This window comes from Chrysochloris asiatica, unplaced genomic scaffold (assembly GCF_000296735.1).
Source record: "Chrysochloris asiatica unplaced genomic scaffold, ChrAsi1.0 scaffold00098, whole genome shotgun sequence".
Lineage (NCBI taxonomy): Eukaryota > Metazoa > Chordata > Mammalia > Afrosoricida > Chrysochloridae > Chrysochloris > Chrysochloris asiatica.
The window spans coordinates 3,702,842-3,727,985 of record NW_006408616.1 but is presented as its reverse complement, the minus strand read 5'-3'; the positions used below and the strand labels follow the sequence as shown (position 1 = coordinate 3,727,985).

The 25,144-nt window shown below is 37.0% G+C and overlaps 1 protein-coding gene across 4 annotated transcripts in view; it reads left to right on the top strand.

The window, feature by feature from the left end:
* SOX5 (SRY (sex determining region Y)-box 5) overlaps positions 1-25,144 on the top strand; it is a 592,387-nt gene that overhangs the window by 140,403 nt on the left and 426,840 nt on the right. For all 4 annotated transcript variants that reach the window (XM_006866949.1, XM_006866948.1, XM_006866950.1 and 1 more), the window contains one exon: positions 18,870-19,080. In XM_006866949.1, coding sequence (XP_006867011.1) covers positions 18,870-19,080 — 211 coding nt within the window. The remainder of the gene's footprint in view (positions 1-18,869; positions 19,081-25,144) is intronic.

Genomic DNA, 25,144 nt, shown 5'->3' with positions numbered 1-25,144 from the left:
GGCTTAGCTCACCACTTCATTGCTGTTTTTCCCTCACTTCCCCTTATCGGTGTCACCAATCACAGAGTGTATTCCCATTGAGTCTTAATCTTGGAAGGGGGTTTGCACTGAGGGGACCCGATAGTTGGGAATTTTTTAAAGAGAGTATACTTAATACATTATCATCACTTTTACAGTAAGAATTGAAGCTTGTGCTTCTTACGTCTGACTAACCTCTATTCATGCTACATGTCTCTTTCAAAGAAAAAGTGTCACTTTTGGATAAACATAGGACTCCATTGGAAGTCTTAGTTGTAGAAAAATACATAAACCTTCAGTTTTTAAAAAAACAATACAGGAAGACAAGATTAATTTGCCAACATAAAAGAATAAATTACTGTTGAGAAATGAACCAGATTTAATGATCCCTGGTATGGTGCTGTGGGTTAATGCGCTGGACTGCAAAGTCGATTTGAACCACAAACAAGATGGGTGGTTCAAGCTCAGCAGTCTCTCATTGGAAACCCTGTACACAGGGTCGCTATGAGTCGAAACCGATTCAACGGCACTTAACAATAGCAATCATGAGATTGACTGCTCTTATACGAGGCTGTTTAAGTTGCAATTGGAGCAAATAGAAGGAATGATAATCAGAATGGATGTTGTTGTTGTCATTGTTGTTAAGTGCTATTGAATCAGTTCCGACCCATAGCGACCCTGAACAGGGTTTCTGAGGCTGTAAATCTGTACAGGAGCAGAAAGCCTCATTTTTCTCCCGCGGAGCAGCTGGTACTTTCGAACTGCTGATCTTGCGATTTGCAGCTGGATTCGTAACCACTACGTTACTAACTAGGATTTAGTCCATCCTTGCTTATTTTATGCATATTATAATAATGGTTATTGTTGTTATTATTTGCATGCATAATTTAAAGGAAGTTAAGCTTTTATTTGCCACAGGATGTACTAGGGTTAACAGTCTCATGAAGAAATAGCTTGATATGTCTATTTCACACACAAAAAAAAAAATGAAAGAAGAGTAGCAATATGCTGTAATAATTGGTGCTATTTCTTTATGAAAAATAATTCACTACTCTTTTTGGGGACTTTGATTTTTTAAAGTTTGACTTTTTTAATGAGGAGTAATTGAACATTCTTTATTCTTTCTTTGATCATTTCCTTGAACTATCACATTATAGAGCATCATGATGCTGTGAAATTTAAAAACTAACTATGCAGCAGAGATAAAAGTGCACAAATATTGCATGACATTTTGTAAACTTTTTCTTTTCCTAAAAAACAGAAACAAAATGTTTATATTATCATTAAAAATGATCCAATTTAAAAAAATAAATTTTAATGCCCTAAAAAATATATATATTGTTGGGTACATGGTTTGATTTAGCAAGGATTTTGAACTATTAGATAGCATTTCAAGGAGAGTAGGGGATGAGAGGTGCTGTGGAGTTTTTTTCTTGCTAGTATCTTTATCCAAACTTTCCTTGTAAAGGCTTAGATTTTTGCTTCTGTTATTTGTTCATCCATATATTCTAATCTTACTTCTGTAGGATACTTATTTTCACAGGCATGCATGTAACTCTTGCCAAATCCTGTTGTTGTTAGGTGCCATTGAGTTGGGTCTTGCTCATAGTGACCCTATGCCCAACAGAACATAACATTGCTCTGATTTGAAACATTCTCAAATTGCTCTTATATTTGAACCCATTGTTGCAGCCTGTGTCGATCCATCTCATTGGAGGTCTTCTTTTTCACTGACCCTCCACTTTACCAAGCACAATTTCCTTCTCCAGGGACTGGCCCCTCCTGACAACATGTCTAAAGAATGAGAGATGAAGTCTCTCCATCCTTTTTTTTAAGGTTCCTTCTGGATGAACTTCTGCCAGAATAAATGTGTTTGTTGTTCTTGCAATGCATGATGGTACTGTCAATATTCTTCTCCAACACTATAATTCAAATGCATCAATTCTTGTACAGTATTCCTTATTCATTGTCCATCATTCACATGAGGTGTTTAAACAAGACTTGGGTCAGGAGCACCTTAGTGCTTAAGATGACATCTTTGCTCTTTAACCTTGGAAAGAGGTATTTTACAGCAGATTTGCCTAATGTTATATGTCCTTTGATTTCTTGACTTCTGCTTTCATGAGCATTGATTGTAGATCCAAGCAAAAGGTGATTTTTGAAAGTGTGTCATGTCCTGGTGTTTCATTCTGTTGTCCGTTAGGAAGCTATGAGCTGGAATCAACAGGATGGCATTGGACAACAAAACTAATTGGCATTTTATGAGTTTTGCAATTTATAACTTGTATCTACTCACGTAGTCTTTTAACTCACATAACTCACTGTACCTTAGTTTATTAATTCCCTCACAATCCAATGAGGTAGATGCTCTCCCCATTTTATAAATGAGGAAACTAAGGAATTAAATGATTAAATAGCATTCGTAATGTCACACAGCTAGCAATTGATGGAACCAGGATTTGAACAGAAGCTGTTTGGCTTCAGATGTTGTTGTCGTTGTTAAGTGCCATCGAGTCGGTTCCGACCCATAGCGACCCTGTACAGGGTTTCCAAGGGTGTTTGGCTTCAGATAGTCACTCTTAATCCATCAGTATGCTGCCCTGCTAGCATTCAAAATATTTTCATTACATAAATTAGAGATAGCAGAGTGAATGAAATAATAATATTGATTAATTTTTAATGTCTATAATGCGCTGGACTGCAAGGTCATTTTGAACTGCAAGGTCAGTGGTTCAAGCTCATCTGTCACTCCTCAGAAACCTTATACAGGCTTGCTATGGGGCAGAACTGACTCGACAGCAATTAACAACAACAAATATTTCATGTTTGTTGAATTCTTGATATTAATAGTACTTTAAAATAAAGCATGTGAATTAGCTATCATTTACTATCCCCATTTTATAAATGAGGAAGCTGAATTTTTGAGTTTGGATAACTTTTTCAAGGTTAATAAGAAAAAGTAGCCATCCAGTTGATTGGACCCTTAAATAGCCCATGTACCCAAGGTTATATAATGAATAAATGACAGTCAGGATTTGAATGCAAACATCCTGTCCACGCCAGTGTATTTAACCACTGTTGTATTCTGCTTTGCTGCCATCTTTTACTACCTGGAAGCACTACACTTTAGTTTACCTATTGATGAACATTTGTGGGGCTCCATTGGCAGTCTTAATCATGGAAAAATACGTAGAGCATTTGTTTTAAAAAAAACAAAAACAAAAACCTACAGGAATAAGGGATTAGTTTGGCAGCATAAGAGAGTAAACTAAGTTACTGTTGTGAAAATAACCCATTCTAATAATGAGATAAACTACTCATATAGGAAGCTGTTTAAGTTACAATTGGAGCCAAACAGAAGGAAGGCTAGTCAGAATGTATAACTAGTATTTAGTCCATCCATCCAGTTATAAGAAACGCTAACAAACACTCTTTTACTGTGTCTACTCTAAGAGACTACACTCATTGCTGTGTAAAATAAAAAAGATGTTAAAGTCAATTCCTAAACTAATTTTTACTTTGTCACAAACTTAACAACTTAGGCAAACAAGCAAACTAATATTTTAGTATTTCTTGATCACTTTGTTCCTGTCAGATTCGTAGACGAGGTAAGTATGTAGCCATGTTAACTATCAACTAATGCTCTTGAAACTTGGGAAAATGATCAATGAACATAATTAATAAACAATTACAATTTTTTTTTAGTTTTTAAAAATGTTATAATCGACAATGCTTGTGTTCAATAAAAGTAATTTGATTTGTAGTCTAATTTTTATTTAGGGAAAATTTCATGGTTGACCTTTGAGCCCTTAGGGTAGGGATCATCAAATATCTTAAAGTGTATTTGCTAGATTCTCAAACATAAATAAGAAACAGCAGATCATCAGCAGGAAGATAATGAGGTTGTCAAAGCACAATATGTTCTTTGTTTTTACAGGTTCTATTAGTTAATGTATTAGCAATTCTCTAAATGCCACTTTTGCTTATTAAGTGGTTTGGAGAGCACATGAAAACATACATTTTATTCTTGAATGCTGCGTTTCTGAGATTCTTAGCAAATGTGATTCTGAAGGAGTATTTGAAAAACAACCATTAAACAGTTCTGCCCGTGTAACATCAGCATACAAATATAAAGATGTTTTCCAAAATTGCTTTTCTTCCTTGCACATCTTATTAAATAATAGAAAATTTACCCTCAACTTTTAGTCCCAATGACTGGAATTAAATAAGATAATAAATATGATATTTATTTATGAAAAAGTAAACATAGCATCATTATTATATGCCCTCTTATAAATGAGATCATTGATAAGTTCAGGCCACATTTTTTATATATTTCTAAAAATCATCTATTTCCATTATGAAGTTTTGACATCAATCTCAGATTATTTTATCTATAGTTAGTAAGAAATCAGCAAACATGAGTCTGTTTCAGCATATGCCAAATGACTGTTAAAAATTAAATGAAGTGAATATCATATTTCTCTAGCATGTGTTGGTCATTTTTACACCAGTTTGTTGACTGACTCTCCTCCCTCTCCCTCAATTCACCCCACTTCTCTCTTCCCTGGATTTCATTACCCTTCACTCCCCTATCAATCCTTTAAGTCCTGACTCAAGTCCCATCATCTTTATGAAGTTTTTCCTCACCAGTACTCTTTTTCATCTCCCTGTTTCCTTCTCTCTACCTTTTTTTTTTTTAACTCTGACAGTATTTTCAATACCATTGATTCTCATATGTTAACATGCATCACACTCATTAGAAAAGGCTTGTTAAATAGCATATTGCTGGGCCGTACTGCCTGAGGTGGGGACCTCCATGGCTTCATATGACAAACACTGGACGGCAAACTACAGGGTTGGCAGCTTGAGTACACCAGCCATTCCATGGGAAAAAGATGAAATCTTCTGCTTCTGCGAAGATTTAAAGTGTCAGACACCCGATACAGGGTCACTATGAATCTGAACTGGCTTGAAGGTCCTTAACAACTGCCTGAGTTAGAGCTCTGATGGCACACTGTTCACCGGCTAACTAAACGGTCAGTGACTCAAACCCACCCTGGGAGAAGAATTTAGAAGTCTGCTATCCTGCGGACTACAGCCTTGGAAATTATATTCTGACCTTTGAGGTCACAGCAATAGGGTTTTTGGTACTTCTTCACTTACTGATTCAGGAAGTCATGGGTAAGCCTGAAAAATATGTATACCAAATTCCAAGTGATGCCAATGATATTGGTACAAGAACTAGAGTTTGATTATTATACTAATTATCTGTCACTATGCTATCTACAAAGGAGCTCTGGTAGCGTAGTGGTTACGAATCGGGCTGCGAACCTTAAGGTCAGCAGTTTGAAACTACCAGCCGCTCCACGGGAGAAAGATGAGGCTTTCTACTCCCGTAAAGATTTACACCCTCGGAAACCCTGTACAGGGTCGCTATGGGTCAGAACCGACTCGATGGCACTTAACAACAACAACAATGCTATCTACAAGTATGGTCCTTTATTAGTTAGTTCTATGTTGAAAGTCGTTATAAAAAAGAATGCAATGTTATATTTTCTTTTTTTTTCATATCATTAATAAAATAATAATATGGACATAAGTTAACATTTCATCTAAGTGCTTAGCAAAGAAATGCAAATCAGGTTAGACTTTATGCCGAATTCTTGTAATCTTGAACGCTAAGGGAATCTTTAAATGAGTATATTTTTAAGCTTTGAAGAAATTGCAAAGAATTCTCACTTCACTATGCACAGCCTCAAAATACATAAAAATCTTTGAAATATGGACTTGATCCTATATGGGAAATATAATTGGGTCATTTTTATAAAATTATAATCATTTACCTAAACTTGATGAGGACAGTAATTATTTGGAATACTAGATCTGTCCCAAGACTGGGTTCTACCTGCATTAAAGAGGCAAATGAACCTGTAAGATCTTCAGTCTTCTTTTAAAATTAGAACTGAACAGGACTCAAATTATAGGGCTTCCCATATACCCTATGGGAGCGTGGTGGCTCCATACATTTAATAATGGATTGGGAACCACAAGGAGGGCGATTCAAGCCCACCAGCCATTCCCTGGGAGAAAGATGAGGTTTCTGCTCCTGTGACAATTTAACACCTTGTAGACCCAATGTTGTTGTTGGTGGCTATGTGTCATGGAGTTGGTGTCACCTCATAGCAACCCTGTATAGTGTTTTCCATACTGTAAATCTTTATGGGAACAGAAAGCCTCATCTTTCTTATATAGAACAGCTGGTAGTTTCAAACTGCTGACCTAATCACTGTGGTATCAGCGCTACTTTGGAAACCCTTATAGAGACTCCCTATGAGTTGGACATGAATCCACAGCACTTAACAACAAACAACATGGACTTTATAGCACTGTGAGTACTGTGCTTCTCTAAACAGTAATCTATATGAGATCTAACAGTCAACTTTTACCCTAGATCAAAGACAAGAAGGTAAGGAGACAAGGAAGCTAGATTAATGAAAACAGAACAACCAGATGGAAATATTGAGAATGCTGACACATTGTGAAAACTGTAACCAATGTCACTGAATAATATGTATGGTGATGGTGGTGGTTGTAGGCCGTCAAATCTAGTCCAACTCATGGAGACCCTGTATGGGTTTTTTGAGACTAAATCTTTATAGGAGCAGAAGGCCTCATTGTTTTCCCACAGAGCAACTGGTAGATTCAAATTGCTGACCTTGTAGTTAGCAGCCCAGTTTGAAATCTACTACATGCTACCTGGGCTCCTTGAGTGTGTATCTATGTATCCTACAGTGTCAGAAAATAATTTGATATGCAGTCTCCAAAAACACAAAGAAAAAAAAATTTTAATTTAAGGAAAGTTTTCAAATTGGATGGCTTTAATACCATACATGGAATCCTGGTGTGGCACTATAGGATCAGCATTAGACTTCGATCCACAAGGTCAGCAGTTCAAACCCACCAACTGCTCCTCAGAAACCCTGTAGAGGGTTGCTATGAGTCGGAATGGCACTTAACAACAACAACAACAAAAAATACCATACATCATCATAACTATACCAGGTATGCTTCAGAGATTTGTCTCTAAGTGCAGGCTTTTGTCTTGGGAAATGACCATATCTTGTTGCCAGAATACCAAATTTGATCATTTTAACCAAAGACATACTTTAGTGTTCTCGCTTGAACTTTTGCAATGTTAGTTTTGTCTAATGGATCATTCTTATGTTTACAGACTGTTTTCAGAAACATTAATATTTGAAAATTGAACTGATTTGTCTGGCACTCAGAATGGTACCACTCATTTTAATTAGCTTTGTCATGATTTCTAATTTTTATGTATGCTATCATTAGTAATTGATGAATAAGAAGACCATGATTGCCGTTAATAAACTTTTTAAATTCATTTACCCATTGAAGTATAATTACAATATTGATCTCTTTTAAATGCTTTTCTTAGTTAGTATAGGGTTTCTGAGCAGCTGCTGGTGGGCTTGAACGAATGGCCTTGTGGTTAGCAGTCTAGTGCTTATGTTACAGTGTCATACCTGGAACCCATGCTTATCTTAATGACAATAAAATTTCAAATTATTGGTATACATATTTAATTAATCTCACCTTGATACAATATATCAATAAAATCTGTATTTTTAGATAGTTTTTGCAAACATTGGTAACAGATCATCTTACTGTTTGTTGTGCACAGAACTGCTAACAGAGAGCTTGGTGGTTCAAACCCACCAGCCACTCCTCTGAAACCCTGTGCAAGGTTGTGGCTACAGTTCACAACAAGAATTGTTTCTGAGACGTTTCTGTGTTGATATGCATTTAGGTGAAAGCTTCTTAATCTGAAATCTCTGGTTAATAGGGTTCTTTGGTCATTCCATGGAAGAGTTTCACAGTTGGTGCTATAAGAGTTTAAAGTGCTCTAAAACTATATATCGAATTGTGTGCCCTATAGCATGAGCGTGTACCTGTGTGTTTTTATGTGCATATGTATTTACAGAGCATCTACAAATATCATCAAGGAATATGTAATCCAGCAACCAGCACTACTGGTTGTGGGGCATTATGCAGAACATTTACAAATAATTATCTTAACCAAGAACACTTAAAAATAATTGACAGCTTTATAACACTGTAATTATGAATTTTCCTAATACCAAATTGTGGCATTATAGGATAAGCACTAGATTGCTAACCTCAATGTTGGCAGTTCAAACCCACTAGCCATTCCTTGGAAACCCTAAACATGGTTGTTATGATTCAGAAACAACAATGGCACTTAACAACAGCAACAACAACAGCTATTTGACCAAAGAGATTATACATTAATGCAATTTGGTTTTAAAATAATTATATGTAACAGCAAATACATATATATTTGAGAGGGGGGCGTTTAGAGTCCTTGTGTGGTGCTGTAAGCTAAACACTAGTCTGCTAATGGCAACATTGGCTGTATCCTCGAAAACCCTATCTATACAGGGTTGTTATGAGTTGGCACCAACTCAACCGCACTTAACAACAACATTGTGTATTGAGTGAAAGTTTACAGAGTAGATCATCAGTTTTACATCCAACAAATTACACTTTGTTTCATCTCAGTGATTGCAGTCCCCTCCATGCAACAATTATCCCACTTCTTCTTTATAGTTCTTATTTCCCTTCCAACCTCCTTCACATCCCTTCCCAAATTTGTCCTTAGGTAAATGCTGCCCTTTTGAACTTGAGTGGTTGATCATTCCATGGTGAGCATATTTTACTAGTGTTGGTGTCCCCTATAGCCCTATCTACTATTTAGCTGAATATTGGGCCGTGAGGGTGAGTTCTATTCTGTACTTTGAAGGATGGTCAAATGCCATAGTCTCAGATTCCTCCAGTCTCTTTCTGACCAGTAAGTCCCATCATTTTTATAATTTTGAATTTTGTTCCAAACTGTCTCCCTCTCTATCCAGGACCTTCTAATGTGACCCCTTTCAAAACAGTTGGTAGTCCTAGCCAAGCAATATCTAGTTCTTCTGGTCTCAGGGTGGTGAAGACTGATACTCACATGTTCCATTAGGCCATTGGACTAACTGATTATAAGCAACTTTAGTTTTCATCACTCTTCTTTCTTCTGCATATGGAAAGACAAATAGTTGCACCTTAGATGGCCACTCATGAGCTTTAAATATCCCAGTCACTAGGATGTAGCTTTTGTGGACTCTGTTATACCAATTGACCATGGTGTCACTTTAGACTATAGTCCTGAGCCCCCGGGCCCAATAATTTATTGCCTTGAGGTGTTTGTTAATGTCCAAGAAGTTTCCATCATCTTGTTCCCTGTATACTCTACCCCACACTCCTGGTGTGGCACTGTAGGATCAGTACTGAACTATGAACCAAAAAGTCAGTAGTTCAAACTTAAGAGCTGTTCCGTGAAAACCCTACACAGGGTCACTATGAGTCAGAACCAACTCAACAGCACTTAAGAATAACAACATGCGCCACCACATTCATAAGTGTGTTTGTAGCAAAGGCAAAACCCATGTACAAACATCCTCTGCCAAACCCTTGTATATTTGTAGGTATGCTTCCACTTTTTCTACCATATCTTTCTTTAGGATTTGAACATATTGGGTTGAAAATGTCTATTTTTTTTATACTTACTAAGAAACAGTGTGTCTTGTTAAACCTTAATATTGATAGAGACAGCTTTTATTTTCTTTCTTTTATCTTGTTTTTCCTTAAGAGAGAAACAATATTTCACTGTGGTTAAGAGCAGAGCTCAGGAGTTGGTTTCTATTTGTCTTATGACCTCAGGCAGGCATTTACTACTGTCTGCATGCCTCAGTTTCTCCAGCAGTGACATGGAGATGCTCATTAGGCTTGCCATAAGGATTAACTGAATTAATGTATGTATATTTCTTTGTACAGTGCCTGGACAAAGTATTCAGTAAATATAAGCTGTAATTCTTAGCAATTATAGTCTGATAGATGGAATCTTAAAAGTGATGTTTATTACTGCTCATTAGAATTTAATTTACATTTCTAAAACTGAGAAGTAAGCATGATAATGTGTTCCCAGAGGCCAGAAGTCAAGGCTGAGATATCCTCTGAACAATACAGGAGCATATACATCTAATTTAGCCACTTCCAAACTCTTGTTTTTTCAAATAGGTTAATACTAAATCACCACATTATCTAAATTAATGTTTGATTGTTCAGGTTAAAAAAGTATTTCTCTCAAAGTGTTCATAGCAAAATGCTATATTTTAAAATTAATTTATAAGAAAATATTTTGAAAAACAAAAACAACAATTTCAATGTGGTTCAATACATTAGGCAAAGCCCTTCCTTTGTTCCCTGGTTGAGAGTAAACCTTGTTCAGAACTAACAAAGGAAGATCATCAACCTCATTCTGAAAGATTGTTGTTAGGTACCATGGAGTCCAGAAGTCAGGTGTCTACTCAGCAACCCTATGCACAGCAGAAGGAAACACTGCCCGATCCTGGGCCAACCTCACTACTGTTGCCACGCTTGAGTCCATAGATGCTGCTACTTGGCCAATCCATCTCGCTGAGGGTCTTCCTCTTTTTCTCTGACCCTGGTCCCTCCTGACAATATGTCCGAAGTATGAGAGACAAAGTTTGGCCATCTTGGCCTCCAAGGAGCACTCTGGCTGCACTTCTTCCAAAACGGATCTATTGGTTCTTTTGGCAGCCCATGGCACTTTCAATAGTCTCCTCCAACACAGCAATCTATTTTATCATAAACCTTAGAAGTCATACATTACAGTTATGAAAACTAGTCTGAAAAATACTGAAACCTGTCCTTCCAATTCACAAAACTTGATTATACACTGTTGGTCGAGACCACGGAGATTTTGTTAGTGTATTCTCTGAATGTTTACCTGTCAGTAAAGTGAAGAGTAAAATTCAGTCATTATTTCAGGTATTGCTACAAATGCAGTCCCAAGGAAGAAACTGAAAACTATAGGACTTCTTTAACTGAATTCTGCCAGCCCTCCCTAGCAGCCTCTTCACCATGCAAATGAACAATGGAGTCCCACACTGAAGCAGCTGTTAACTACAGAAAACTGTTAATGAGATTAGCAGTGCCAGGGGCTGAAATGTAATCAGACAGGTGATAGTGATAAGACAAATATTCCTGCGTGAAATACCAGTAATGTTTAATTAATTAATTTATTCTGTTATTTTGTGGTTACTGGGTTTAGAATACTTATGAAACCATTAAACTTTAAAAAAATATTTTCTTCCTCTTTGCAAAATATACAAAATTGTTGTTGTTGGAAAGTGACATCAAATCAGTTCTTACAGCAAACCAGTATAGGATTTCTGAGGAGTGGCTGGTGGGTTTTGAACCGCCAACCTTGTTAGCAGTCCAGTACTTGTTCTATAACACCAACACTCTTGGAGGCATGGAAAATGGTATATTATTTGGAAATATTTTCTGATACTTTAATAGACTTCATTGTGTTTAATTTGGGTGTCATTCTCCCCCCCCATGTGATGATATGATGTAGAAAGATGTGTATAATTCACATCTCAGTCACACCTCATGACTGCATGACTGAGATGTGAATGTCAGAAAATTCTCACTGATAAAGATTTTCATATAATGTGAAAATAATGCGTACAAGGTAAAACTTTGGAAAGTGAAGCTAAAATGGAACAGTTCTGCTTTTGACTATGTGGAGATATAGAGAGCAAAGTTCTATGGAAAAGAAATACAGAGATTTTGCTATATATACAGCTCTCTGGGTTACGAACAAGATCCTTTCCCAAGTGTGTGTCTAAGTGGGATTTGTAGATAAGTCAGAACATTTGTTCTATAGTGTTATTTGTTGTTGTTAAGTGTCGTTGAGTCGATTCTGACCCATAGCGACCCTGTATAGGGTTTCCGAGGAGCAGCTGGTGAGCTTGAACCGCTGACCTTGCAGTTCAAACGGCTTTGCAGTCTGGCGCATTAACCCACAGCGCCACACCAGAAGTGTTCTTATTTAGTCTTACTTTATTGCAAGAAGAAGCCCTGGTGGTTCTGTAGGATAAGCTGCAAGGTCTGTTGTTCAAACCCACCAGCCACTCTGCAAGAGAAATATGTGTGGTGGTGTAGAATCAACACTGGACTGTGCACCACAAGGCTGGCAGTTCAAACCCACTAGCTTGGAGACACCCTATACAGGCTTGCTATGAGTCAGAACTGACTTTATGGCACTCAATAACAACAAAGATTTACAGTCTCAGATACCCTGAGGAATAGGGTGTTAAGTGCAAGCAAAGATTTGAAGGCTTTTCAATTATTTAAAAGTTGCTTATGCAGTAAGTGAAGTTGATTGTGGTAAAGAATTTGTGGAGAGCAGGAGTTGGGTTAGTTGTGTCCAAGTGAGGACCAATTTACATAACATTATAGGGCAAGTAGCAAGTCATTCATAACCTGAGGACTGCACAGGAAGCTTAGCTACTCTGTATTATGGACAATCGATGTTAAAAAAAAAAAAAGTCCATATTTGTGAATGAATTCATGATCTGATTTTGGGTGTGTGTATGTGTTTGTGTGTGGGTTTTAAATAAATAATTCCAGAACTGTGCATTCATTTAGCAAACAGAGGTTTGTAATGGTTACATTATGAAAATTGTTTTCTATATCCAAGTACATTGTGAGTGAATTTTCGCATATGAAAATACTGTCTGCAGAATCTTCAGTCAGGCATAGCATTAGTCAGAGGCTTACTTTGTAATGTTATGTAAGAAATAGAAACCATTTCTTTTGAATTTCTTTTGAATGTATGCTTTTCCCACATATCTCAGCCCTACCCAACAAGCTGTTACTATTTTTGTATTTTAGTTAATGCCCCTATACAGATTAATATCCATTACCAAATGGACATTAATGATTATTGATGTTGATTTTATTATTTTTGTTGTTAAGTGCTGTCTAGTCAGGTTCGACTCATAGCAGAGCAGTATGGGGTTTCTGAGGAGCGGCCGGTGGGTTTGAAATGACAACCTTGCAATTCAAACTGACCTTGGGATCTAATGCAGTATCCTGCATTGCCACACCAGGACTCCATGTTAATCTTAGTCTTTGAAATATATTTAAAATGTTAGAATATCAATTCTTTTTATCATACACTTTTTATGCGTTTTTAAAAAACTGGTTTAAATGTATCATTAACAATACATGCATTGTTGTTAAGTGCCTTTAAGTTGGTTCTGATTCATAGCAACCCTGTATAGGGTTTCCAAGGAGCAGCTAGTGACTTTATGGTTAGTGGTCCAGTGCTTATCCTACAGCACCACACCCCACAACATTAGGTTTCCAATTAATATGATTTGTCACTTTTCTGGCATCAACACATATTATGAATTTGTCTTCCTAGGCAAAGAAGAAATATATAGGCACAGCTATAACCTAACCATTACATATGCACACACTTATTTTGTTACAAATACTTTGTTGTTGTTGGGGGTTATCGTGTCATTTCCAACTCATAGGACTCTACATTGCAACGGAATGAAACATTGCCCGGTTCTGCACTATCCTCAGATTCTTAGCTATGTTGGAGTCCATTTGTGCTGCCAGTGTGTCTTTCTGTTTCTTTGAGGTTTTCATCTTCTTTACCAATGATGATATTCTTCTCGGGATTGCAATCTCCTGATTACATGTCCAAAGAACATAAAATGAAGTCTCTACATCTACTCTCCTGAAGAGTATTCTAGCTGTACTTCTTCCAAAACAGATTTATCTTTTCTTCTGGGAGTCCATTGTATATTCAATATTCTTCACCTATACCATAGTGTAATGGTATCAATTATTTGCTTTCCCTTATTCATTGCCCAGATTTTACATGTATATGAGGTGATTGAAAATATCATAGCTTGGGTCAGGTGCATGTTAGTCTTCAAAGTGTGTCTTTGCTCTTTTACACTTTCAAAAGGTTTTTCTCAGCACATTTGCCCAATGCAATATGTTGTTTGACTTCTTGACTGCTGCTTCCATGACCATTGATCATGGATCCAAGTAAAATGAAATTTTGGACAACTTCAATCTTTTCTTCATTTCTCATGATGCTGGTTATTATTCCATTTGTGGTAGTTTTGGTTTTCTTTATGTTGAAGTATAATCCATATTGAAGGCTGCAGTCTTTGATTTTCTTAAGTAAGTGCTTCAAGTGGTCTTCATTTTCAGCAAACAAAATTGTGTCATTTGCATATTATAAATTGTTAATGAGTCTTCCTCTGTTCTGATGCTGCATTTATTTTCATGTAGTCCAACTTCTTAGATAATTTCTCAGCATACATATTGAATAGGTAGGTACCTTACTTAAAGTATGTAACATTAGTAATTCAAACCTCTACTAATTTTAACCACACAATATCCCTTTGTCCTGTTTGAATGACTGCTTCTTAGTCTATGTACACGTTCTATATAAGCACAGGTAAGTGTTCTGAAATGCCCATTTTTTGCAATATTATCCATAATTTGTTATCGGCTACAGAGTTGAATGCCTATGCATAGTCAGTACAGCAAGGAGCTCTGATAGCGTTGTTGTTGTTGTTAAGTGCCATCTAGTCGGTTCCGACCCATAGCGACCCTGTACAGGGTTTCCGAGGGTGTAAATCTTTACGGGAGTAGAAAGCCTCATCTTTCTCCCGCGGAGCGGCTGGTAGTTTCAAACCACTGACCTTTAAGGTTCACAGCCCGATTCGTAACCACTACGCTACCAGAGCTTCTGGTAGCGTAGTGGTTACAAATCGGGCTGCGAACTGCTAAGTAAGCAGCTCGAAACTACCAGCTGGTCTGTGGGAGAAAGAGGAGGCTTTCTGCTCACGTGAAGATTTACAGCCTCAGAAGCCCTGTAGAGGGTCTCTATGAGTCGGCACATAACCACCACCACCAGTCAATAAAGCACATGCAAACATCTTCAATGCTATAGAATTAAGAAATATACCTAGGATGAGACTGATTTCCTCAAAGATTTTGTTGTTGTTGTTGTCAAGTGCCATTGAGTTGGTTCCAACTCATAATGACCCTGTATGCCATTTCCAAAGAGCAGCTGGTGAGTTTGAACTACCGACTTTACAGTGCTTTTCCTACAGGACCACACAAGGATTCTGATGTAACTTTATTTTTAAGGAGCACTCAGCTTTATGGAAATTGAAGTATAATGAAAGTAAACTCTTACAGAACAACAACATTTGATCCATCTTTATCATTCCTGATGTATGTGACATTGAAGGATGGTGCACTGGCCCACAAAGTCCATTTGAACTGCTAGGTCAGTGGTTCAAACCCACCAGCCGCTCCTCAGAAGCCCTATATAGGATTGATATGAGTTGGAACCGACTCCATGACACTTAACAACAATAACAACAATCGTTTTAATATTACTTTTGAAGGAGGAGCCCTGATGGCATAGTGGTTGAGTGTTCAGCTGCTAAACAAAAGATCTGTGGTGTAAATCCACAAGCTACTACAGAGGAGAAAGATATGGCAGCTTACTTTCTGACGATTTATAACCTTAGAAACTGTACCAGGCAGTTTTACTCTGTTCTATAAGCCTACTATCAATTTACTGACTTTATATAATATGGACCTCAAATATTATACAGATTGTCAGTGTTATGCTAGAAATTGTGGAGAAAATAGTGAGAATAGGAACCCCTGAATATGTTTACTTTTTAATATTATGTAATCAGTTATGTTCACATACACAACACAAACACATACTACACATCATTATGAAATAAAGTTTGCAAAAAGCTATTTTCCTGGGAAGGTGAGACTAAAAGTATAAAGTGGGGCATCGAATAATTTTAGCAGAAACTGCTTCAGATAACAAATGGAATTAGAAATAGCTTCAGTATAAATAGGAATGAACTTACAATATTCTTATCTGACGTCAAAATAATCTCTGTGAATCTTCCTGGCTTTCTTTTCTCTTTTTCTTTGTTATAAGACAATGGTAGAAAATTTAACGTGATACTACTTTATTTATGAATATCACTACTTTAATTTAATAAATTTCTTTAAATAGAAAATTAAGCTTATACATAATTTTATTTATTTGAATATTACAATGTCATGAGAAAGTTTAAGACAGATGTCCATTACATGGAATGTTCAGAGGCAAGTTTGAGGCCCTCCAAGCCAAAGTAGAAACATAAAATAATTAGTATAGGCATTTAAAGTTTCTATTGCCATCTGTTCACCACTCATTTGTCAGTGGGTCACACTGGCAGTTTGCATGCTGCTGTGATTCTGGAAGCAGTGCCACCCGGATTTCAAATACCAGCAGCGTCACCCATGGTGGACACATTTCAGGGGAGCTTCCAGACTGACAGATTAGGAAGAAGGATCTGGTGATCTACTTGTAAAAATATTGATCATTGAAAACCTTAGGAATAGCAATAGAACATTGTATGATCTAGTGCTGGAAGATGAAATATTTAAGTTGAAATGCACTCAAAATATAACTGGAAAAGAACAGCCTCTTCAAAGTATAGTTGACCTTAATGAAATGGATGGAGTAAAGCTTTTGAGACCTTCATTTGCTGATATGGCACTATTCCAAATGTAAATAAACAGCTATAAACATCTACTAATAATCAGAATGCAGAATGTATGAGGGGGCATCAAAAAGTTCATGGTAGAATATTACCTTTTATTTCCTTTTTTCTATGAAGTTTTTGAAGCCCTTCAAATGAAGTATGGATCTAGGAAAATTGCAACTTATCCAAAGTGAAATGGAATGCATAACAATGAATATCTTAAGTATACTAGGGAACTGAAACAGAGAAGTATTGGAGATTTTTAACTGAACAGTCAGTCATATGGTTTTAGACATCCAAAAGAGAAGAACATACTCAGCATTTCTCAAGATGAAAAGGCTGAAATTTCAAGGCTTGAGTTGCAATATTGAAAGGTTCTATGGGCAAAATATTGAAAAATATAGGAAGAATCAAAAGAAGATGACAGTAATACACAGAGAAATTGCATACAAAAATAACTGTTAGATGTTCAGCCATTTCAGGAAACAGCATATGATCAGGAACTGATGTCATCGAAGCTGTACAAAAGCATTGACAAAACATAAGACTCCAGGAATTGACAGACTACTTATTAGAGTGTTTCAGCTGACGGAGGCAACACTAGAAGTACTCACTTACATAGGCCAAAAACTTTGGAAAACAGCTACCTGCTCATCCAACTAGAAGAGATTCGTATTTGTGTCCATTCCAAAGAAAAATGATCCAACAGAATGCAAAAAAATATTGAACAATATCATAAATATTGCACATAATTAAAATTTGGCTGAAAATAATTTAAAAAATGGTTGCAGCAGTATGATAGAGAACTGTCAGAAATTCAAGTCAGACTCAAAAGTGGACATAGAATGAAGGATATCATTACTGACATCACCTGGTTCATGGTTGAAAGCAGAGCATACCTGAAAGATGATTCCTATTTCAATAACTAAGCAAAGACTGTGTGGATCATAACAAATTATGGATAATTTGATAGAGAATGGAAATTCCGGAATACTTAACTGTGCTGGTGTGGAGCCTATAAATAGATTAGTAACATAATGAGTTTAGAAAGTATTGAAATTGTCAAGGATTTCATTTTATCTTGATCCACAATCAATAATCATGGAAACAGCAATCAATAAATTAATGCATGGCATTGAGCAAATCTATTGTAAAAGACCTTTTAAACGTGTTTAAAAATAAAGATGTTTCTTTGATTCGTGAGTTACAAGTGTGACGCTGTGGAATAAAGCACTGGAGCAATCCTTGGAAACTATCTACAGGGTTACTGAAAGTCAGAACTAACTAGACGGCACATAACAGAAACAACAACCTAACCCAAGGAGTCTTGGTGTGGTGCTGTAGGATAAGCACTGGTCTGCAATGTCAATTTGAACCACAAGGCCGGTGTTTCATTGACCCATCAACTTCTCGAGTCAGAACCAACTCAAGAGAACTTGACAGAACTTAACCACAACAACCTAACCTATTGTGTTTTCTATATCCTCATGTGCATGTGAAAGCTGGACAATGAATAAGGAAGACCAAAAGAAAATTGATGCATTTGAATTATGATGTGCACAAAGAATATTGAATATACTGCAAGAACAGATTGACTGCCTTGTAAGAAGTACAGCCAGAATGGTCCTTAAAAGCAAAGATGGCAAGACTTCATCTCATGTGCTTTGCACGTATTGCTATTGTTGTTTGTTGTTGTGTGCCGTACGGTTGGTTCTAACTCATACTGACCTGACCCTATATAGGGTTTCCAAGGAGCAGCTGGCAAGCTTGAACCACCAACCTTGTGGTTTTAACTGACCTTACATTATAACACATTAACCCAGAATGCTTAGGAGGGACCACTTCTGAAGAAAGACATAATGCTTGATAAAGCAGAGGGTCCACAAAAAAGAGGAAATCCCTCAACAAGATGAACTGACATAGTAGCTGCAACAATGGGCTCAATCTGCAGTGATTGTGAGGCTGGTGCAGAGCTGGGCAGTACTTTGTTCTGCTGTATGTTTGGTCCCTAAGAGTCAGAACTGACCTGTTGGCACTTAACAAGCAACATTTCCTATTTGTGGTCAGTTTTTTAAGGGGAGAATTTTGATTTCTCCTATGAATTGATCTTTGGCTCATTTTGGTACTGGCCTGTTCATTTATTCATTTTTGAAGTTTCTTTATTTTGCTTTTGCAGAATGACATGCTACTCTTTTTCTTTAATATTTCAGGCAGAATAAGTCACTCAGCCAATTAAAAAAAAAGATGGCTTATTTTATTATTTTTTTTTAAGTGTCATTTTCTTTGTTTCTCTTTCAGGAAGTTGATGGCAATAAAGTTATGTCTTCATTTGCCCCACACAACTCATCTACCTCACCTCAGAAGGCAGAAGAAGGTGGGCGGCAGAGTGGCGAGTCTTTGTCTAGTACAACCCTTGGAACTCCTGAAAGACGCAAAGGCAGCTTAGCTGATGTTGTTGACACCTTGAAGCAGAGGAAAATGGAAGAGCTCATCAAAAATGAACCAGAAGGTAAAGGCTGGGAAAGCATTCAAAGTTGCTATTATCTACTGACTCAAATAGTTTGATATAAACGTCTAGTGATTTTTTATGATTAATAGTCCTATAATTAAGTTAGACAAAAGGAAAACCTAACACTAGGAAGATGGATAATATTTTTAAAGTAATATGAAAAAGTACCTTCTTCTAACCTTATAATCGTTAACTTTTGTTCTTTTCCAATATGAGGAGGTTGTGATTGAATGCAATTTAGAGATTCAAGTGATTTAACTGGGAAGGCTCAGAATGGGCACCTCCATGACAAATAGCTATAGTTTAGTTTGCCCTTCTCTGATAATTTTATTTTGAGGACCATTTTACATTTCATTACCATCTACAAACTTTACACATTCATATATTTTATGTTATCTTGATATTGTTGTTAAAGTGCTGTCGAGTTGGTTCCAATTCATAGTGACCCTATATAGGATTTCTGAGGAGATATCTGGTAGATTTGAACTGCCGAACTTGTGATTCGATGCAGTCCAGTTCTGATCCTACAGCGCCACACCAAGACTACTAATTTCTTGTGTATTCTCAAATTAATACATTGTTAAGTGCCATTGAGTCAGTTCTGACTCATAGCAACCTTATATAGGGCTTCTGAATAGTGTCTGATGGGTTTAAACCACTGACCTTGTGGTTAGCAGTCCAGTGCTTAATCTACAGCGCCACACCGGGACTTGCTAAACTTATTATATATTTAGAAATAAGTAGTTTTGTAATTGTTTTAGATGTAGAACAATTGTTTCATCTTCATTGAATTATGATGTTCATAATTTTTTTCAAATGTTTCAATTTCCAGGATGCCTTTCCTTTAGAATTTCATCTTCTAAATCCCTTTAAATAGTTACTGATAATATTCCACAGATTATATTCACATGAACTCATCTGAAAATTAAGGCACACAAACTAATAAAACAATTCATGCAAACTGTAGCAACTCTCTGAGGGTAATTTCGGCATTACTGACAGTCATTTTGCATGATACCGAGGCTTACTAATTCCTAATCAGCCTTTGTCCATCCTAAGAATTACTGTATACAAGGATTCAGGCACATGGAACTTTAAAACAACAACAAACTAAAAGGCAACAATTACGCAAACAAGAAACAGTCACAAGTATAGACATACTTAACCACCAAAATGTATTATGCTTATAGTATTTATAAATGGAGTCCTGGTGTGATGCTGTAGGATGAGCACTTTACTGCTAACCTCATGGTCAGCGGTTCAAACCACTGGTTGCTCCTGGGAAACCCAATACAGAGTCATTATGAGCCAGACCCAACTTGGCAGCTTTTAATAGCAACATACTATGTAACAATGAGTGAAGCTCATTTCTAACCTGTTATTATTAAAACATTGGTATAGTCTGAATATATATATATATATATATATATATATATATATTCTCCAAGAGCTTCAAGAGTACCTGGTTCCCTTTATTGGCGAATAGTATGTTGTTTTTTTAGGATCTCTCAACTGACAGAGCAAAGAAGTTGTGTGTGTGTGTTGTGTGTGTGTGTGTGTGTGTGCACGCGGGTGTGTATGGAGCCCTGGTAGCTCAGTGGCTATAACCTGCACTGCTGGTTCAGACCTCTCAATCGCTCCATAGGAGAAAATGAGGCTATCTCTTCCTGTAAAGATTTACATTTTCAGAAGTCCTTTAGAGCAGTTTTGGAGTCCTAATGTGACACTGTGGAATAAAGCAGTGGATCAAAAGGTTGGTTTGTGCCACAAGATCAGTGGTTCAAGCTCACCAGCTGCTCCTTGTAAACCCTATATAGGTTCACTATGAGTTCGGAACCAACTCAACGACTCTTAACAACAATAATAATAGCATAAAGCAGTTCTTACTCTGTCCTATAGGGTGGCTATGGGTAAGAATTGATTCGATGGCAGTAGGATATATATATATATTTGAGGGCACCTCATAAAATTCCTGGAAAAATGGAATAAAAATTAATGGAAAAATACCATTTTACCCGAAGCAGTCCAATGCTTCTCCCTCAGTGTCAATACATACAATATAAACATACATATTCATGCTTATCTGCATACATATGTTGTTGTTAAGTGCTGTCAAGTTGGTTCTGACTAACAGTAGCCCTGCATAAGATTTCTAAGGCTATAAATCTTTATGGGAGCAGAAAACCTCTTCCCCCCCCCCCAGAGAGCTTTAGGTTGGACTAGAACTGCCAACATTGTGGTCGGTAGTTGAGTGCTTATCCTATTAGAGTCACATTATTCCCATACATACATATATGCATATAGCTAGATACACATGCACACAAGGGTAAGTCAAAAGGTATTTCTGCTAGGGTTCCTGTTCATACATGGATGGGTTTATTACAAACAAACCCTGGTCCCACCATCCCCTCAACATTTACATAATTGCTGAATTCCAGTGTACTTATATAGCAGTATTAGAATTGTTAACCTGTTCTCTGATGGGAAACAACTTTATCTACTAAATGAATAACTGAATACACAGCTCTGTTACCTTTAGTCTTACAAATTTCATTCATTTCCACAGTTGCTTACATCGCTTCCTGTACCCCTACTTCTTTCAGTGAGGTCATACCATACATTTGTAAGACAGATTCTCTTGTCACAGTCTACATTCTTTCCTGTGATACTGTGACCAAGTCCTGACTGTGGGTTGTTTTATTATTTTTTTAAACTTAATAAATAGAACTTTGTCCAATTAAAATAATTTGCTTTGCAACAATCTCAAGATAAAGTAACTATTCTGTTCCTTTTGTTACAAGACCAGAAGTGGATGGTGCCTGACCATCAATAAAGAACATCTACCTGTTTTTTGTTTTAATTTGCATGTTATTGAGTCTCACTCTTTGTGTGGAACAGTTCTATGGATTTTAATAAATAAATGATATCATATATGTATCATTACAGTATCTCAGAGAATGCTTTCACCATTCAAAAAAATCCCTGTATTTTGCCTATCTATTCTTTTTCTCCTATCCCTGAGACCCATGCATCCATTGATCATTTTACTGTGCATAGTTTGCCCTACGAACCCAAAGGGGTGCAGTGTTAAAAGTACTCTTCTGCTAACTGAGAGGGAAAGAGAAAGGTACGGTCCATTTCCATAAAGATGGGGCAGTCCTATTCTGTCCTATAGGGTCGGGTCCCTGTTGTTGTTGTTGTTAAGTGCCATCGAGTCAGTTCTGACCCATAGCTACCCTGTATAGGGTTTCTGAGGAGCAGCTGGTGAGCTTGAACCACCAACCTTGCAATTCAAACAGCTTTGCAGTCTGGCTCATTAACCCACAGCGCCACACCAGGACTCCATAGGGTTGGGTACCTAGGAATTGGATTTACATACTTTTGTGTTTTATAGAATGTATGGTGCTATAGAATAAGCACTGGACTGCAAGATCAGTGTGAACCACAAATTCAGTGGTTCAAACTCACCAGCACCTCCTTAGAAATCTTGTACAGGGTTGCTATGAGTCAGAAGTGACTGAATGGCACTTAACAACACTATAATCAGAATCCTACTGGCTTATACAATTAGTGATAGGCATTTAAGGCTCCTGCTTCACCTGGCTAGATAACTCATTTTATTTTATTGTTGAATAATATTTAAGTGTACGGATTTACCACAGTTTGTTTATCCACTCATGTACTGAAGGACCTTTTGGTTACGTCTAGTTTTCTGTCATTATGAATAATGCTTTTGTAAACATTAGTATGCAGATTTTGTATTGACATATTTTCAACTAAAGTAAATAGATACATAAGAATATTATTGCTGGTACATATGATAAGATTATTTTTAGCTTTGCTAGAAACTGCCAAGCAGTCTTCCAAAGTGATTGTAAAATTTTGCATTTCATTCAGGAATGAATGAGAGTTCCTGTTGCTCCATATTCCTATCACTATTTGGCATTATCAGGTCTTTGGACTTTTGTCACTCTAATAGATGTGTAATTTCATTGTAATATTCAGTTCTCTAATGAAAAATAATGTTGAGCATTATTCGTGTACATATTTGCCATCTGTTTATCTTCTTTGGTGAGGTGCCTGTGTCTGTGTTCAGCACATTTTAAAATCAGGTTGTCTGTTGGCTTATTGTTGAATTTTAAGTGCTCTTTGTATACTTTGGATGCTAGTCCTTAGTTATGTGGTTTGCAATATTTTCTTCTAGTTTACGGCTTGCCTATTTATTCTCCTGATAGTGCCTTTTGGGATACAAAAGTTTTCATGATAGTAAATTCCAAATTGTCCATTTTTTCTTCCATGGATCATACTGTTAGTATTGTACAAGGGTAAGTAAAAAAGTATTGCTATAAAATCACAGAAACTTTTATTTAAAAAATATATCAAAAGGTAAAGCTATTATTTTGCATTGTAATTTCTTCTGAAATCAGTATTTTTATCTAACATTTCCCCCAGAGAATTCTGTGCTCCTTGGTTTACAGTATATAGAAATGGCAGTTTTGACATCCTCGAGGGATTCAAATTATACACCTTTTCAATGTTCTTAGCATTTGGGGAAGAAAAAGACATCTAAAAGGGCAAGATCAAGTTGTAGGGTGGATCAGGTAAGGTTTCCCACCCAAATTAATGTAGGACAGCCCTTACTATCCTTGAAAAATGAGACCATGCATTGTCATGATGGAAAAATAAACAGCAATACGTTGGCGCAGTTTTCTTGGACTTTTTGTTACCAGTGCAGTGTTCAATTTCCTTAAACTTCTAATAAGCTCCTATGATTTTCCAGTTCCCTTCAAAATGACTCCTTTGGAGGTAACCTTGTGAACCTGAATTTAACTGGCCCAGTGGATGCCCTCAGAAGCTACTATTTTGCTTGGGCCTTTTTTGTTTTAAGGCATCCTGATGTGATGCTGTGGTAGCTCTGGTAACATAGTGGTTACGAATCGGGCTGCTAATCTCATGGTCAGCAGTTCAAAACTACCAGCTGTTGCCCGGGAGAAAGATGAGGCTTTCTGCTCCCGTAAAGATTAACAGACTCGGAAACCCTATGCTGGGTCGCTATGAGTCGGAACCGACTCCATGGCATATAACAACAACAACAATGTGATGTTTTGCGCTGTGGGTTAATGCGCCAGACTGCAAAGCAGTTTGAACTGCAAGGTCGGCAGTTCAATCTCACCAGCTGCTCCTTGGAAACCCTATATAGCGTGGCTATGAGTCGGAATTGACTCACCGGCACTTAACAACAGCAACAACAACAATGTGATGCTGTGGGATCAGTACTGAACTGTGAACCAGAAGGTCGGCACTTCAAACCCACCAGCTGCTCCTTGGAAACCCTATCAAGGGTCATTGTGTATCAGAATAGACTTTAAGGCACTTAACAACAACAACAGTAACAAAAACAACAACGAGGAGACTATGGAGTCCTGATGTGGCTTTGTAGGATAAACATTGGACTGCTAACCACAAGGTCAGCAGTTCAAATCCACTCACCGCTCCTTGAAAATTCTATTCAGGGTCCCTGTGAGCGGTAACCAACTTGATTGCACACAGCAACAACGAGAGTAAGGAAAGTGTGCTACTGAGAGAACTTGCCTGCAGCCATATACTAATTGCAGAGATGGATTTAAACATACTTTGTATGGAATAACTCATTCATATATGCCCTGGAACTCCAGTAGCAATATTTTTTTTATTAAACCTCTAGATCTGAAAACTATAAGGCATTTAGGATGTAAAGCATATCATTCTACATTTTTACATCCTAAATGCCTTATAGTTTTATATTTTACATTTACATCAGGAGTCCTAATGTGGCACTGCAGGTTAATGCATTGAACTGCAAGGTGGGTTTGAACAGCAAGGTTGAAACTGATTCATTGGCACTTAATAGCAACAATAACAAATGATCCATTTTCAGTTAATTTTGGTAAAAGGTATATGATTTATGAGTTATGCCTGAATTCTTTTTTTTTTTTTGTATATATATATGTCCATTTTTATAGCAACATTTCTTTGAAAGACTGTACTTTGTCCATAGACTCTCCTTTGTTCCTTTGTGAAAGAT